Source organism: Mustelus asterias, unplaced genomic scaffold (assembly GCF_964213995.1).
Source record: "Mustelus asterias unplaced genomic scaffold, sMusAst1.hap1.1 HAP1_SCAFFOLD_1929, whole genome shotgun sequence".
NCBI lineage: Eukaryota > Metazoa > Chordata > Chondrichthyes > Carcharhiniformes > Triakidae > Mustelus > Mustelus asterias.
This window is the reverse complement of record NW_027591874.1, coordinates 45,002-62,500: the sequence shown is the minus strand read 5'-3', so window position 1 is coordinate 62,500 and position 17,499 is coordinate 45,002. Positions and strand designations below refer to the sequence as shown.

The following is a 17,499-nucleotide window of genomic DNA, read 5'->3' as shown; positions in this document are numbered from 1 at the left end:
AGGGAGAGAGACGGAGGGAGAGAGACGGAGGGAGAGAGACGGAGGGAGAGAGACGGAGGGAGAGAGACGGAGGGAGAGAGACGGAGGGAGAGAGACGGAGGGAGAGAGACGGAGGGAGAGAGACGGAGGGAGAGAGACGGAGGGAGAGAGACGGAGGGAGAGAGACGGAGGGAGAGAGACGGAGGGAGAGAGACGGAGGGAGAGAGACGGAGGGAGAGAGACGGAGGGAGAGAGACGGAGGGAGAGAGACGGAGGGAGAGAGACGGAGGGAGAGAGACGGAGGGAGAGAGACGGAGGGAGAGAGACGGAGGGAGAGAGACGGAGGGAGAGAGACGGAGGGAGAGAGACGGAGGGAGAGAGACGGAGGGAGAGAGACGGAGGGAGAGAGACGGAGGGAGAGAGACGGAGGGAGAGAGACGGAGGGAGAGAGACGGAGGGAGAGAGACAGAGAGAAACACATACACAGCATGTGAGACAGAGAGAGGGACTGAGAGAGAGACCAAGAGAGATGTTGTATGTGTGAGGAGACACACACAAAGAGAGAAACTCACAAACCTTTATTTCGACATTCCCCTCTGCCACCTCTGGGTGTCCCAACCTCTCGCTGCCAATGAAATGGTTCAACGGAAAAAGTCAAAATCTTTATTGAATATTTCAACAGCACAGACTCCCGTCCGGGGGGGGGACACCGGAGTCCCTGGAACCGGAGTCCCCGGAACCGGAGTCCCTGGAACCGGAGTCCCCGGAACCGGAGTCCCCGGAACCGGAGTCCCCGGAACCGGAGTCCCCGGAACCGGAGTCCCCGGAACCGGAGTCCCTGGAACCGGAGTCCCTGGAACTGGAGTCCCCGGAACCGGAGTCCCTGGAACCGGAGTCCCCGGAACCGGAGTCCCTGGAACCGGAGTCCCCGGAACCCCCGGAACCGGAGTCCCTTTCGAAGCAGATAAACTGAAGGAGGGCTCTCACAGCGACTCCCACGTTGCAAACAAAACAGCGGCAAATACTCGAAGAACTACCCCCGCTGAATCCCCGTGTTCAGGGGTGGAGGAGGAAAGTCAGAGATACGCTCAGCGAGAGGCTGTCACAGGGACCTGCGGGTGGAGGAAATTCCTCACAGGAGCAGGCAGGAACTGAGAGCCGGGCCCCCAGTCTGCTGTCGAGAAGGAGGCTCTTGTCCCAAACGGCAGGGCCGAGAGCTCACAGCTCAGCCACATACTGGTCCCCGCACATTCACTCATGGTACATGGTCATGATGCAGCTTTTGATAGTCCCCATATATCGTTCCCACAGACTCTGGTGTCTAGATAAACAAAACAGAACGCATTACAGAGGATACACAGCAGACAGACTGGCCACTCGGCCCATCCAATCCATGCCAGCCCACTCCAGCCTCCTCCTCCCACCTTTCCACATCTCAATCTACCCTCTGTCCCCTTCTCCCCAATGTTCTTTATCTGCAGTTCCTAACTCTGGCCACTGGTAGGCGTGGTAAAGCACATTCTCTGAAGGTTTGTGGCCACCACTTTTTTTTCCTCAGTAACTGAAATTTCTAATGTCCAAAAATATTGTTGAATAAATTACATAATTTTATCACAAAACATTTAATAAATTGCCAACTGATTTAAAGCCTACATTACTACAGTGACTACACTTCAAGAAGAACATAATTAGCTGTGAAAACACCCATCGTGAAAAGCACTATTGAAAATTTAAGTTATTTCTTTCATTCATGGGAACCACAGAAACTCGACAGTGCAGAGGAGGCCATTCGGCCCATCAAGTCTGTGCTGACATTCTGACAGATCTTATCCAGGCCCTTTCCCTCTCCCTTTAACCCCACACATTTCCCATGGCCAATCCACCCAACCTACACATATTTAGACATTTAACCCTGATAAATGTGAGGTGATTCATTTTGGTAGGACTAATTTAAATGTGGATTACAGGGTCAAAGGTAGGGTTCTGAAGACTGTGGAGGAACAGAGAGATCTTGGGGTCCATATCCACAGATCTCTAAAGGTTGCCACTCAAGTGGATAGAGCTGTGAAGAAGGCCTATAGTGTGTTAGCTTTTATTAACAGGGGGTTGGAGTTTAAGAGCCATGGGGTTATGCTGCAACTGTACAGGACCTTGGTGAGACCACATTTGGAATATTGTGTGCAGTTCTGGTCACCTCACTATAGGAAGGATGTGGAAGCGCTGGAAAGAGTGCAGAGGAGATTTACCAGGATGCTGCCTGGTTTGGAGGGTAGGTCTTATGAGGAAAGGTTGCGGGAGCTAGGGCTGTTCTCTCTGGAGCGGAGGAGGCTGAGGGGAGACTTAATGGAGGTTTATAAAATGATGAAGGGGATAGATAGAGTGAACGTTCAAAGACTATTTCCTCGGGTGGATGGAGCCAATACAAGGGGGCATAACTATAGGGTTCGTGGTGGGAGATACAGGAAGGATATCAGAGGTAGGTTCTTTACGCAGAGAGTTGTTGGGGTGTGGAATGGACTGCCTGCAGTGATAGTGGAGTCAGACACTTTAGGAACATTTAAGCGGTTATTGGATAGGCACATGGAGCACACCAGGATGATAGGGAGTGGGATAGAAATCATAGAAAGAAATCATAGAAACCCTACAGTGCAGAAGGAGGCCATTCGGCCCATCGAGTCTGCACCGACCACAATCCCACCCAGGCCCAACCCCCACATATTTACCCACTAATCCCTCTAACCTACGCATCCCAGGACTCTAAGGGGCAATTTTTAACCTGGCCAATCAACCTAACCCGCACATCTTTGGACTGTGGGAGGAAACCGGAGCACCCGGAGGAAACCCACGCAGACACGAGGAGAATGTGCAAACTCCACACAGACAGTGACCCAAGCCGGGAATCGAACCCGGGTCCCTGGTGCTGTGAGGCAGCAGTGCTAACCACTGTGCCACCTTCACTAAAGTTGCCCGTCTTGTGCCCGTCTCCAGGAACGCGCCAGGTCGGGCAACGATGGAATGATTGCCAAGACTGAGGAGTCTGGGGTGAGGTGGAGGGCATGTCTCCACCCCACCCTGGAGGTCATGCATTTTGGAAGGTCGAATACAGATAGGAAATATACAGGGCCTGATTTTACCAAAAAGGCGCGAAATCGCGGTAAAGTTGGGCGTCGGGCCTATACCGCGATCTGCACCTGAATCCGAGCAGATCGCGGCTTTACCGACACCCGATTTGGGCGCGGGCCCGGCCTGCGCCTGGATCGGGCGGCCCGACGATTTAAATGTATTTGCATGCATTTAAATCGACTTAATGAACCGCGCGCCCAACCCTACCGCCAAATCCCACTTTACCGCCTCCGGGCCCGATCCACGTCTGTGCTCCAATCGACCTGCTGAATAAAAGTCTGAAGTCACCGCTGCAGCCTCCGAAGAGCGGGGTCAGAGACTGCAACGGCTCCCTGACCCAGGTCATCCTCTGGTCGGGGAGGGGAGGGGGTGTGACGTCTCATCCTTGGGGGGCGGGGGTGGGAGGGGAGGGGGTGTGACGTCTCATCCTTGGGGGGCGGGGGTGGGAGGGGAGGGGGTGTGACGTCTCATCCTTGGGGGGCGGGGGTGGGAGGGGAGGGGGTGTGACGTCTCATCCTTGGGGGGCGGGGGGGGGGGGAGGGGAGGGGGTGTGACGTCTCATCCTTGGGGGGCGGGGGTGGGAGGGGAGGGGGTGTGACGTCTCATCCTTGGGGGGCGGGGGTGGGAGTGGAGGGGGTGTGACGTCTCATCCTCGGGGGGGTGGGGTTGGGAGGAGAGGGGGTGTGATGTCTCATCCTCGGAGGGGGCGGGGGTGGGGGGGGAGGGGGTGTGACGTCTCATCCTCGGGGGGGGGGCGGGGGTGGGAGGGGAGGGGGTGTGACGTATCATCCTCTGGTCGGGGGCGGGGGGGGGGTCCGCTGCCTGTCTGCGGCCGATCCATCCTGCCGGAGTGGACGTGCGGCCATGCCATCCCACAAAACCTTCAGGATGAAGCCATTCCTCGCTAGGAAGATGAAGCAGAACCGGCCGATTCCACAGTGGATCCGGATGAAAACCGGCTACAAGATGTACACTACCGCAGATTACTCTTCCCTGCAGGGGCAAGAGAGCGGGAGAGATGGCTGCGGCTGGTAGTGTACCAGTGATGGTGGATCCCTTTACAGGCCCAGCTTGGTCCTTCTCCAGTGTCTCCTCTTAGACTTGTACTGATCTTGTAGCCGGTTTTCATGCGGATCCACTGTGGAATCGGCCGGTTCTGCTTCATCTTCCTAGCGAGGAATGGCTTCATCCTGAAGGTGTTGTGGGATGGCATGGCCGCACGTCCACTCCGGCAGGAGGGACCGGCCGCAGACAGGCAGCCGACACCCCCCTCCCGACCAGAGGATGATACGACACACCCCCTCTCCTCACCCTCCCCCCCCCGCCAGGGGATGATCGGTCACACCCCCTCCCCTCCCACCCCCCCGACCAGAGGATGATCTGGGTTCCGCCCCCTCTCCTCCTCCCAACCGCCCCCCCCCCCCCCCCCCCGGCCAGAGGATGATCTGGGTTCCGCCCCCCCTCCCCCACCCCCCCCCTCCCCCCGTCCCCCGGCCAGAGGATGACCGTCAGAGAGCCGCTCTCTCCACTTTCTGCTTTTTTTTCTCTTTCGCGCCCGGGCGCGCTCTGTCAGATTTTTTTCGAACTGCGCATGCGCAGTTCAGAGCTCCGATCGTTCCGCCAGCGCTAAGCCCCGCCCACAGCGCGGATCGGGCCGGAGCCGGCAAAACGTGTATGGGCGCGCTGGAAAGAGGATTCCAGGCGCGGATCTATTTGACGCCCGGATTCGGCACTTAGACTCAAAATGGTAAAATTCCCCCCACAGTAAATGGCAGAACCCTGAAGGGTATTGATAGGCAGAGGGATCTGGGTGTACAGATACACAGGTCACTGAAAGTGGCAACGCAGGTGGGGAAGGTAGTCAAGAAGGCGTACGGCATGCTTGCCTTCATCGGCCGGGGTATTGAGTTTAAAAGTTGGCAAGTCATGTTGCAGCTTTATAGAACCTTAGTTAGGCCGCACTTGGAATATAGTGTTCAATTCTGGTCGCCGCACTACCAGAAGGATGTGGAGGCTTTGGAGAGGATACAGAAAAGATTTACCAGGATGTTGCCTGGTATGGAGGGCATTAGCTATGAGGAGAGGTTGGAGAAACTTGGTTTGTTCTCACTGGAATGACGGAGGTTGACCTGATAGAAGTCTACAAGATTATGAGGGGCATGGACAGAGTGGATAGTCAGAAGCTTTTTCTCAGGGTGGAAGAGTCGATTACTCGGGGGGACAGGTTTAAGGTGCGAGGGGCAAGGTTTAAAGGAGATGTACGAGGCAAGTTTTATTTACCCAGAGGGTGGTGGGTGCCTGGAACTCGCTGCCGGGGGAGGTAGTGGAAGTGGATACGATAGTGACTTTTAAGGGGCATCTTGACAAATACATGAATAGGATGGGAATAGAGAGATACGGTCCCCGGAAGGGTAGGGGGTTTTAGTTCAGTCGGGCAGCATGGTCAGTGCAGGCTTGGAGGGGCCGAAGGGCCTGTTCCTGTGCTGTAATTCTCTTTGTTCTTTGTCCTCCACCTACTGCTCTTCCAGCGTCCCGCAGGAAGGCGTCTTATTGTTAAAGTTGGCAGCCACAGGGGTGTGAGGCGCCGTTGAGGGAACCCTGACCCCTGCCCTGCCCACTGGCAGCAAGTGTGGGACGTGGCGCTCTGCGAGGTTGCCCGTCAGTTGGCAGGAGGTGGCTTGCACTGTACTTACTTGAAGGCGTCGAGGGCGCGCGCGGAGTTTGTGTACTGGGTGAGGAAGAGGCTGACGTCGTTGTAATTCCACCGCTCGGATTTACACGGCTCAATAAACTGTTGGGAAGACAAGAGGAGAGAGATGGAGTGAGCAGCAGGGAGATGGCAACTCTGGAAACAGGCGTAAGGTGTGGGCACGCGGGTTCGGGAACCCCAACCCCCACTGCTCCCAATTTTAACTCAAGTATAAATCAGCAAGACCAAGTGAGTTAGAGTCATAGAGGTTTACAGCATGGAAACAGGCCCTTCGGCCCAACTTGTCCATGCCACCCTTTTTTTAACCACTAGGCTAGTCCCAATTGCCTGCATTTGGCCCATATCCCTCTATACCAATCTTACCCATGTAACTGTCTAAACCCTTTTTAAAAGACAAAATTATACCCGCCTCTACTACTACCTCTGGCAGCTCGTTCCAGACACTCACCACCCTCTGTGTGAAAAAATTGCCCCTCTGGATCCTTTTGTATCTCTCCCCTCTCACCTTAAACCTATGCCCTCTAGTTTTAGACTCCCCTACCTTTGGGAAAAGATATTGACTATCTAGCTGCTCTGTGCCCCTCATTATTTTATAGACCTCTATAAGATCACCTCTCAGACTCCTACGCTCCAGAGAAAAAAGTCCCAGTCTATCCAGTCTCTCCTTATAACTCAAACCATCAAGTCCTGGTAGCATCCTAGTAAATCTTTTCTGCGCTCTTAGCTTGGAAGTAGCACTCTCCCTCGATACAACAACACACGACAGATATAAAAGGTAATTTTTAAAACATGTTGTTTATTTGTCACAAGTAGGCTTACATTAACACTGCAATGAAGTTACTGGGGGCGGCATGGTGGCACAGTGGTTTGCGCTGCTGCCTCATAGCGCCAGGGACCCGGGTTCAAATCCGGTCTTGGGTCACTGTCTGTGCGGAGTCTGCACGTTCTCCCCCGTGTCTGTGTGGGTTTCCTCCGGATGCTCCGGTTTCCTCCCACAGTCCGAAAGACGTGCTGGTTAGGGTGCTAAACTCTCCCTCAGTGTAACCTGAACAGGTGCGGAGTGTGGGCGACTAGGGGATTTTCACAGTAACTTTTAATTTATTAGTGTCACGAGTAGGCTTACATTGACACCGCAATGAAGTTACTGGGAAATTCCCCCAGTCGCCCACACTCCTGTTCGGGTTACATTGAGGGAGAATTTAGCACCCTAACCAGCACGGTCTTTCGGACTGTGGGAGGAAACCGGAGCACCCGGAGGAAACCCACGCAGACACGGGGAGAATGTGCAGACTCCGCACAGACAGTGACCCGAGCCGGGAATGGAACCCGGGTCCCTGGCGCCGTGAGGCAGTTGCGCTAACCCCCTGTGCTGCCCTAATGGCACGAAGTCACAATGTTCGTTTGGAGAGCCAGTGCAGACACGGGAGGGGGCCGAATGGCCCCCCACTGCGCCCGTGACAATTGGGTGATTCCGTGAAGGATCTACTCAGTCCTCCTCGAGTTTATCGCGTGGGAGAGAGGCGCGAGAGAGAGAGAATTCACCCGCGTGTGACTGAACAGCGCCAAGAAGTCAGAGAGATGTCTGAGGAGGACTCAGAGACGCGTTTCTCCTCATGGGGGGAATCCGGGACGAGGTTTCCGAATCGGGGGCCGCCCATTCTAAACGGACATGTGGAGGGTGGTCAGTCTGTGGGACTCTCTCCCCGCAGAGAGCGGTGGGGACTGCCGGTCACTGAATATATTCCAGGCCGAGTTAGAGACACTTCTGATCGACACGGGGGGGACAAGACGGGAAAGTGGAGCTGAGGCCAGGAAATTTGTCATGTCCGCTACGACTCTCACCGACTTTTACAGATGCACCATAGAAAGCATCCTTTCTGGGTGTATCACAGCTTGGTATGGGGCTCCTGCTCTGCCCAAGACCGCAAGGAACTACAAAGGGTCGTGAATGTAGCCCAATCCGTCACGCAAACCAGCCTCCCATCCATTGACTCTGTCTACACTTCCCGCTGCCTCGGGAAAAGCAGCCGGCATAATCAAGGACCCCCCACGCACCCCGGACATTCTCTCTTCCACCTTGGGGAAAAAGATACAAAAGTCTGAGGTCACATACCAACCGACTCAAGAACAGCTTCTTCCCTGCTGCTGTCAGACTTTCGAATGGACCTACCTCGCACTAAGTTGATCTTTCTCTACACCCTAGCTGTGACTGTAACACTACATTCTGCATCCAACTAGAAAGATGGGCTGAAAAATGGCAAATGGAATTTAACGCAGACAAGTGTGAGATATTGCACTTTGGAAGGACAAACCAAAGAAGAACGTACAGGGTAAATGGTAGGACTCTGAAGTGTGCAGTTGAACAGAGGGATCTGGGAATACAGGTACAGAATTCCCTAAAAGTGACGTCACAGGTGGATAGGGTCGTAAAGAGTGCCTTTGGTACATTGGCCTTTATAAATCGGAGTATCGAGTATAAAAGTTGGAGTGTTATGGTAAGGTTATATAAGGCATTGGTGAGGCCGAATTTGGAGTATTGTGTACAGTTTTGGTCACCTAGTTACAGGAAGGATGTAAATAAGATTGAAAGAGTGCAGAGAAGGTTCACAAGGATGTTGCCGGGACTTGAGAAGCTGAGTTACAGAGAGAGATTGAATAGGTTGGGACTTTATTCCCTGGAGCGTAGAAGATTGAGGGGAGATTTGATAGAGGTGTATAAGATTTTGATGGGTATAGATAGAGTGAATGCAAGCAGGCTTTTTCCGCTGAGGCTAGGGGAGAAAAAAACCAGAGGGCATGGGTTAAGGGTGAAAGGAGAAAAGTTTAAAGGGAATATTAGGGGGGGCTTCTTCACGCAGAGAGTGGTGGGAGTGTGGAATGAGCTGCCGGATAAAGTGGTAAATGCGGGGTCACTTTTAACATTTAAGAAAAACTTGGACGGGTTCATGGATGAGAGGGGTGTGGAGGGATATGGTCCAAGTGCAGGTCAGTGGGACTAGGCATAAAATGGTTCGGCACAGACAAGAAGGGCCAGAAGGCCTGTTTCTGAGCTGTAATTTTCTATGGTTCTATGGTACCCTCTCCTTTCCTTCTCTATGAACGGTATGCTTTGTCTGTATAGTGCGCAAGGAACAATATTTTTCACTGCGTCCCAGGACATGTGACAATAATAAATCAAATCAAAAGCAGCCATGATCTTATCGAATGGCGGAGGAGGCTCGAGTGGCCCACTCCACGCCGTCAGGTGGGACTCACCTTCTCCACCAGATCAATAAAGAGGTCCCGAACGTCCTTGGTGTGGATCAGCTTGGCGGCGATGTTGATCAGAGCGCGGGAGAGATTCTGCAAAGGAGAGAGGAGGAGACGATGGCCGAGTGGTATTATCGCTAAGACGATCAATCCTCAGCTTGTGGACCCAGGCTCAAATCCCGCAGCAGAACATGGTGGAATTAAATGGGGCAGGCGATGGCCTAGTGGTATTACCGCTGGAATATTAATCCAGAAACTCAGCTAATGTTCTGGGGGACCCCGGGTTCGAATCCCGCCACGACAGATGGTGGAATTTGAATTCAATAAAAAATATCTAGAATTAAGAACTTGATGATTGTCGATTGTCGGAAAAAAAACCCACCTGGTTCCCTTTAGGGAAGGAAATCTGCCGTCCTAACCCCGGTCTGGCCTACATGTGACTCCAGAACCACAGCAATGTGAATCATAGAAGCCCCACATTGCAGGAGGAGGCAATTCGGCCCATCGAGTCTGCTTCGATCACAATCCCCCCAGACCCAATCCCATAACTCTATGCATTTACCCTAGCTAAACCCGCTGACACTAAGGGGCAATTTAGCATGGCCAATCCACCTAACCTACACATCTTTGGACACGAAGGGACAATTTAGCATGGCCAATCCACCTAACCTACACATCTTTGGACACGAAGGGACAATTTAGCATGGATAATCCACCTAACCTGCACATCTTTGGACACTAAGGGGCAATTTAGCATGGCCAATCCACCTAACCCACACATCTTTGGACACTAAGGGGCAATTTAGCATGGCCAATCAACCTAACCTACACATCTTTGGACATAGGGGGCAATTTAGCATGGATAATCCACCAAACCTACACATCTTTGGACACTAAGGGGCAATTTAGCATGGCCAATCCACCTAACCTACACATCTTTGGACACTAAGGGGCAATTTAGCATGGCCAATCCACCTAACCCACACATCTTTGGACACTAAGGGGCAATTTAGCATGGCCAATCAACCTAACCTACACATCTTTGGACATAGGGGGCAATTTAGCATGGATAATCCACCAAACCTACACATCTTTGGACACTAAGGGGCAATTTAGCATGGCCAATCCACCTAACCTACACATCTTTGGACACTAAGGGGCAATTTAGCATGGCCAATCCACCTAACCTACACATCTTTGGACACTAAGGGGCAATTTAGCATGGCCAATCCACCTAACCTACACATCTTTGGACATAGGGGGCAAGTTAGCATAGCCAATTCACCTAACCTGCACATCTTTGGACACTAAGGGGCAATTTAGCATGGCCAATCCACCTAACCCACACATCTTTGGACTGTGGGAGGAAACCGGAGCACCCGGAGGAAACCCATTCAGACACGGGGAGAATGTGCAGACTCCACACAGACAGTGACCCAAGCCAGGAATTGAACCCAGGCCCCTAGCGCTGTGAGGCAGCTGCACTAACCATTGTGCCACCGTGATGCCCTGTAGTTGACTTTCAACCGCCCTGGGGCAACTCGGAATAGGCAATGAATGCTTGCCCAGCTAGTGGCACCCGTGCCCCACGAATGAAAGAAAAAACAGATTGTAGTTCAGAGCAGAGGTTGCCGAGGTCGCCATTTTGTTCCATCTCACTTTGGGAGCAACAACTTCAAGAGCGGTCACACGCACTAGGAGAAAGGGGGTCACATACTCCCCGCACTCACGAGCAATAACATCAACTAAACTTTCTGGGTTTTTTTTACCTTAAAGTTTGCCTCCATTTCAGCGAAGACGCTGACTTTGCCCCTCAGCGCTGTGCAGACCAGGCTGTGGGAACAACACACAAACAGAGCAACAACATTTATTCACTTCCCAATCAATCACTCCCCAACATCAAAACAGCAGCATGTCAGATACACAACGCACCCCCCGCCTTCAAATCCAGCCCAAACTCAACGACTCACATCTAACTCCGAGCTGTACCTGTCCTGGGAGTGTTTGATGGGGACAGTGTAGAGGGAGCTTTACTCTGTATCTAACCCCGTGCTGTACCAGTCCTGGGAGTGTTTGATGGGGGACAGTGTAGAGGGAGCTTTACTCTGTATCTAACCCCGAGCTGTACCCTGTCCTGGGAGTGTTTGATGGGGGACAGTGTAGAGGGAGCTTTACTCTGTATCTAACCCCGTGCTGTACCTGTCCTGGGAGTGTTTGATGGGGGACAGTGTAGAGGGAGCTTTACTCTGTATCTAACCCCGAGCTGTACCCTGTCCTGGGAGTGTTTGATGGGGGACAGTGTAGAGGGAGCTTTACTCTGTATCTAACCCCGTGCTGTACCCTGTCCTGGGAGTGTTTGATGGGGGACAGTGTAGAGGGAGCTTTACCCTGTATCTAACCCCGTGCTGTACCTGTCCTGGGAGTGTTTGATGGGACAGTCTAGAGGGAGCTTTACTCTGTGTCTAACCCCTTGCTGTCCCTATCCTGGGAGTGTTTGATGGGGACACTCTAGAGGGAGCTTTACTCTGTATCTAACCCCGTGCTGCACCTGTCCTGGGAGTGTTTGATGGGGGACAATGTAGAGGGAGCTTTACTCTGTATCTAACCCCGTGCTGTACCTGTCCTGGGAGTGTTTGATGGGGGACAGTGTAGAGGGAGCTATACTCTGTATCTAACCCCGTGCTGTACCTGTCCTGGGAGTGTTTGATGAGGGACAGTGTAGAGGGAGCTTTACTCTGTATCTAACCCCGTGCTGTACCTGTCCTGGGAGTGTTTGATGGGGGACAGTGCAGAGGGAGCTTTACTCTGTATCTAACCCCGTGCTGTACCTGTCCTGGGAGTGTTTGATGGGGGACAGTGTAGAGGGAGCTTTACTCTGTATCTAACCCCGTGCTGTACCTGTCCTGGGAGTGTTGATGGGGGACAATGTAGAGTGCTCCGTGTGTGAGATTCCCTTTACCTTTTGTGCTGGTCCAGGAGGTCCTTATCTGTGATGAGCACTTTAAGATCCTTGAGATCCTGTAGAAACTCTCTGTCCAGATCAACATCCATATCATCGACCATACAATCTGTAAAAGAATTGACGCACGTCAGTGAGCGCCTCTGCTCCCGGCACACCAGTGGCCTCTGAGTCGGGGGAGTAATCGCACCTCGAACTACAGGAGGGGCAAGCCTTGGGGGCCACTCAATGTGGGCTGCATTGTCGGGGGATGCTGATTGGTTGACTCTGATTGGCTGAGGTGTTGCCACGGAGACGGCAACAGCGAACCGTGGGCTTGTGGGAATGATGGAATTGAGCAGCACTTGCTGAACAGTACTGAGTGCGCCACTAACTACACCCACAGCCGGTTAAAGATAATCAGTCGAGCTTGTAACCTGGTTCATTCGGACCTCATTCAGACATTTCTCTGATTTCTTGGTGCCATTTGGTCACACGCGGGGGAATTCTCTCTCTCTTGCGTCTCTCTCCCACGCGACAAACTCAAGGGGGACTGAATAGATCCTTCGCAGAATCACCCAATTGTCACGGGCGCAACAGGAGGCCATTCGGCCTTCTGTGTCTGTACTGGCTCACCAAACAACATCACGACTTAGTGCAGCACAGGTGGCACAGCGGGTTAGCACTGCTGCCTCACAGCGCCAGGGCGCCAGGTTCGATTCCCGGCTTGGGTCACTGTCTGTGCGGAGTCTGCACGTTCTCCCCGTGTCTGCGTGGGTTTCCTCCGGGTGCTCTGGTTTCCTCCCACAGTCCAACGACGTGCTGGTTAGGTGCATTGGCCGTGCTAAATTCTCCCTCAGTGTAACCCGAACAGGCGCCGGAGTGTGGCCACTAGGGGATTTTCACAGTAACTTCGTTGCAGTGATAATGTCAGCCTTACTTGTGACACCAATAAATAAACTTTAAACTTTAAACAAAAGATGTGCAGGTTAGGTGGATTGGCCATGCTAAATTGCCCTTAGTGTCCAAAGATGTGCGGGTTAGGTGGATTGGCCGTGCTAAATTGCCCTTAGTGTCCAAAGATGTGCGGGTTAGGTGGATTGGCCGTGCTAAATTGCCCCTTAGTGCCCAAAGATGTGCAGGTTAGGTGGATTGGCCGTGCTAAATTGCCCCTTAGTGCCCAAGGATGTGCAGGTTAGGTGGATTGGCCATGCTGAATTGCACCTTAGTGTCCAAAGAACATAGAAAAGCTACAGCACAAACAGGCCCTTCGGCCCACAAGTTGCGCCGAACAATTTCCTTATCTTCCAGGCTCATCTATAACCCTCTATCTTACTCACCTCCATGAACCTATCCAAAAGTCTCTTAAAAGACTCAATCGAATCCGCTTCCACCACCACTACCGGCAGCCGATTCCACGCACCCACCACCCTCTGAGTGAAAAACTTACCCCTAACATCTCCTCTATACCTACTCCCCAGCACCCTAAACCTGTGGCCTCTTGTGACAACCATTTCAGCCCTGGGTAAAAGCCTCTGAGAATCCACTCTATCAATACCTCTCAACATCTTATACACCTCTATCAGGTCACCTCTCATCCTTCGCCTCTCCAAGGAGAATAGACCTAGCTCTCTCAACCTATCCTCATAAGGCAAACCACTTAATCCCGGCAACATCCTCGTAAATTTCCTCTGCACCCGTTCTATGGCTTCCACATCCTTTCTGTAATGAGGCGACCAGAACTGGGTACAGTACTCCAGGTGGGGTCTGACCAGGGTCCTATACAGCTGCAGCATTATCTCCCGATTTCTAAACTCAATTCCTCTGTTGATGAAGGCCAGTATTCCATACGCCTTCTTAACCACAGCCTCTACCTGCGATGCCGCTTTGAGCGTCCTATGAACCCGGACCCCAAGATCCTTCTGATCTTCCACACTGCCAAGCGTCTTACCCTTAATATTAGATTCTTTCATCCTATTCGACCTGCCAAAATGAACCACCACACACTTATCTGGGTTGAAATCCATCTGCCACTTCTCCGCCCAGTCTTGCATCTTATCTATGTCTCGTTGCAACTGCTGACATCCCTCTACACTATCCACAACCCCACCAACCTTTGTGTCATCAGCAAACTTGCCAACCCATCCTTCCACTTCCTCATCCAGGTCATTTATAAAAATCACAAAGAGCAAGGGTCCCAGAACAGATCCCTGGGGCAACCCACTGGTGACCGACCTCCACTCTGAAAAAGACCCATCTACAACCACTCTTTGCCTTCTGTGGGCAAGCCAGTTCGGAATCCACAAAGCAACGTCCCCTTGTATCCCATGCCCCTTCACTTTCTCCATAAGCCTTGCATGGGGCACCTTATCAAACGCCTTACTGAAATCCATATAAACTACATCTACCGCTCTTCCCCCGTCTAAGTGTCTAGTCACATATTCAAAAAACTCAATCAGACTCGTAAGGCATGATCTGCCTCGGATAAGGCCGTGCTGGCTACTTCTGATCATACTATTCCTTTCCAAATGTTCATAAATCCTGCCTCTCAGGATCTTCTCCATCAACTTACCTACCACTGAGGTTAGACTCACCGGTCTATAATTTCCTGGACTATCTCTTCTCCCTTTCTTGAATAACGGAACCACATCCGCCATCCTCCAATCCTCTGGAACCTCTCCCGTCTCCATTGACGACGCAAAGATCATCGCCAGAAGATCAGCAATCTCTTCCCTCGCCTCCCACAGTAACCTGGGGTACATCCCATCCGGTCCCAGCGATTTATCTAACTTGATGCTTTTCAACAGCTCCAACACATCCTCTTTCCTAATGCCCACATGCTCAATCTTCTCAGTCCACTGCAAGTCTGCACTGCAACTACCAAGATCCTTTTCCACTGTGAATACTGAAGCAAAGTATTCATTGAGTACCTCTGCTATTTCAACCGGTTCTATACAGACTTTCCCACCGTCACATTTGATAGGTCCTACTCCTTCACATCTTATCCTCTTGCTCTTCACATACGTGTAGAATGCCTTGGGGTTTTCCTTTATCCTGTCTGCCAAGGCCTTCTCATGTCCCCTCCCGGCAAAGATGTGTGGGTTAGGTGGATTGGCCATGCTAAATTGCCCCTTAGTGTCCAAAGATGTGCGGGTTAGGTGGATTGGCCATGCTAAATTGCCCCTTAGTGTCCAAAGATGTGCAGGTTAGGTGGATTGGCCATGCTAAATTGTCCTTTTGCGCCAGGGGGACTGGCTAGGGTAAATGCATGGGGTTACAGGGATAGGATCTGGGTGGGATTGTGGTCGGTGCAGGCTCGAGGGGCCGAATGGTCTCCTTCTGCACTGTAGGATTCTATGAAAATGAATGGCGGAGCAGGCTCGAAGGGCCTATTGCTGCTTCCATTTCCTATGTTTCTATGTATGCCCCCTCCTCCCCCAGCCCCCCGAGCTCGCCCGCTTCCCCAGGTTCGACACACATCGCACTCACCCACAGCCCCGAGGGTCCAGTTGTGAATCAGCTGCTCGGCACAGGAGGCAAAGTCCGCGAAGGTCAGGTACTGGAGTTTCTTCTTGCCAGTCTCAAAGCGGTTGTTGGCGAAAAAGACAATGGCTGCGTAATCACTGGGAGGGGAGAAGAACACCAGGTAAACAAGACACGGACGCGGCGGTTAGCGCTGCTGCCTCACAGCGCCAGGAACCCGGGTTCCATTCCCGGCTTGTGTCACTGTCTGTGTGGAGTCTGCATGTTCTCCCCGTGTCTGCGTGGGTTTCCTCCGGGTGCTGCGGTTTCCTCCCACAGTCCAAAGATGTGCAGGTTAGGTGGATTGGCCGTGCTAAATTGTCCCTTAGTGTTCAAAGATGTGCGGGTTGGGTGGATTGGCCATGCTAAATTGCCCCTCAGTCCAAAGATGTGCAGGTTAGGTGGATTGGCCATGCTAAATTGCCCCTCAGTCCAAAGATGTGCAGGTTAGGTGGATTGGCCATGCTAAATTGCCCCTTAGTGTCCAAAGATGTGCAGGTTGGGTGGATTGGCCATGCTAAATTGCCCCTTAGTGTCCAAAGATGAGCGGGTTAGGTGGATTGGCCGTGCTAAACTGCCCCTTAGTGTCCAAAGATGTACAGGTTAGGTGGATTGGCCATGCTAAATTGCCCTTAGTATCCAAAGATGTGCAGGTTAGGTGGATTGGCCATGCTAAATTGTCCCTTAGTGTCCAGAGATGTGCACGTTAGGTGGATTGGCCATGCTAAATTGCCCCTTATTATCCAAAGATGTGCAGGTTAGGTGGATTGGCTGTGCTAAATTGTCCCTTAGTGTCCAAAGACGTGCAGGTTGGGTGGATTGGCCATGCTAAATTGTCCCTTAGTGTCCAAAGACGTGCAGGTTGGGTGGACTGGCCATGCTAAATTGTCCCTTAGTGTCCAGAGATGTGCAGGTTAGGTGGATTGGCCATGCTAAGTTGTCCCTTAGTGTCCAGAGATGTGCAGGTTAGGTGGAGGGAGGTGTTGACCCGTTAGAGAAAATCTCCATTACAAGGGAGGAAGTGTTAGGTTTTTTAGGGAACATTAAAACTGACAAAGCCCCAGGGCCTGATGGCATCTATCCTAGGCTGCTCAAGGAGACGAGAGATGAAATTGCTGGGCCTCTGACGGAAATCTTTGTCGCTTCTTTGGACACGGGTGAGGTCCCTGAGGATTGGAGGATAGCGAATGTGGTCCCGTTGTTTAAGAAGGGTAGCAGGGATAATCCGGGAAATCATAGGTCGGTGAGCTTGACGTCCGTAGTAGGGAAGTTGTTGGAGAGGATTCTTAGAGACAGGATGTATGTGCATTTAGAACGGAACAATCTCATTAGTGACAGACAGCATGGTTTTGTAAGAGGGAGGTCGTGCCTTACAAATTTGGTGGAGTTTTTTGAGGAAGTGACAAAAACGGTTGACGAAGGAAGGGCCGTGGATGTCGTCTATATGGATTTCAGTAAGGCATTTGACAAAGTCCCTCATAGCAGGTTGGTTAAGAAGGTTAAGGCTCATGGGAGACAAGGAGAAGTGGCTAGATGGGTGGAGAACTGGCTTGGCCATAGGAGACAGAGGGTAGCAGTCGAAGGTTCTTTTTCTGGCTGGAGGTCTGTGACCAGTGGTGTTCCGCAGGGCTCTGTACTGGGACCTCTGCTATTTGTGATATATATAAATGATTTGGAAGAAGGTGTAACTGGTGTTATCAGCAAGTTTGTGGATGACACGAAGATGACTGGAATTGCGGATAGCGATGAACATTGTCGGGCAATACAGCAGGATATAGATAGGCTGGAAAATTAGGCGGAGAGGTGGCAGATGGAATTTAATCCAGATAAATGCGAAGTGATGCATTTTGGAAGAAATAATGTAGGGAGGAGTTATACAATAAATGGCAGAGCCATCAAGAGTATCGAAACACAGAAGGACCGAGGTGTGCAAGTCCACAAATCCTTGAAGGTGGCAACACAGGCGGAGAAGGTGGTG

At 52.0% G+C, this 17,499-nt stretch overlaps 1 protein-coding gene across 4 annotated transcripts in view; it reads right to left on the bottom strand.

Moving 5' to 3' along the window:
- Positions 1-628: 628 nt before the first annotated feature.
- LOC144489023 (acidic fibroblast growth factor intracellular-binding protein-like) overlaps positions 629-17,499 on the bottom strand; it is a 37,115-nt gene continuing 20,244 nt past the window's right edge. For 2 of the 4 annotated variants that reach the window (XR_013496818.1, XR_013496817.1), the window contains 7 exons: positions 15,489-15,622; positions 12,021-12,129; positions 10,831-10,894; positions 9,068-9,154; positions 5,796-5,893; positions 915-1,300; positions 629-832 (listed from right to left, as the gene is read on the bottom strand). Coding sequence is in view for 2 of the 4 variants with exons in the window: in XM_078206973.1 (XP_078063099.1) it covers positions 1,231-1,300; positions 5,796-5,893; positions 9,068-9,154; positions 10,831-10,894; positions 12,021-12,129; positions 15,489-15,622 (562 nt within the window). In the remaining 2 variants the exon portion in view is untranslated. Of the gene's footprint in view, positions 1,301-5,795; positions 5,894-9,067; positions 9,155-10,830; positions 10,895-12,020; positions 12,130-15,488; positions 15,623-17,499 lie in introns of all 4 variants that reach the window. The other 2 variants (XM_078206973.1, XM_078206974.1) reach the window with 1 other exon arrangement.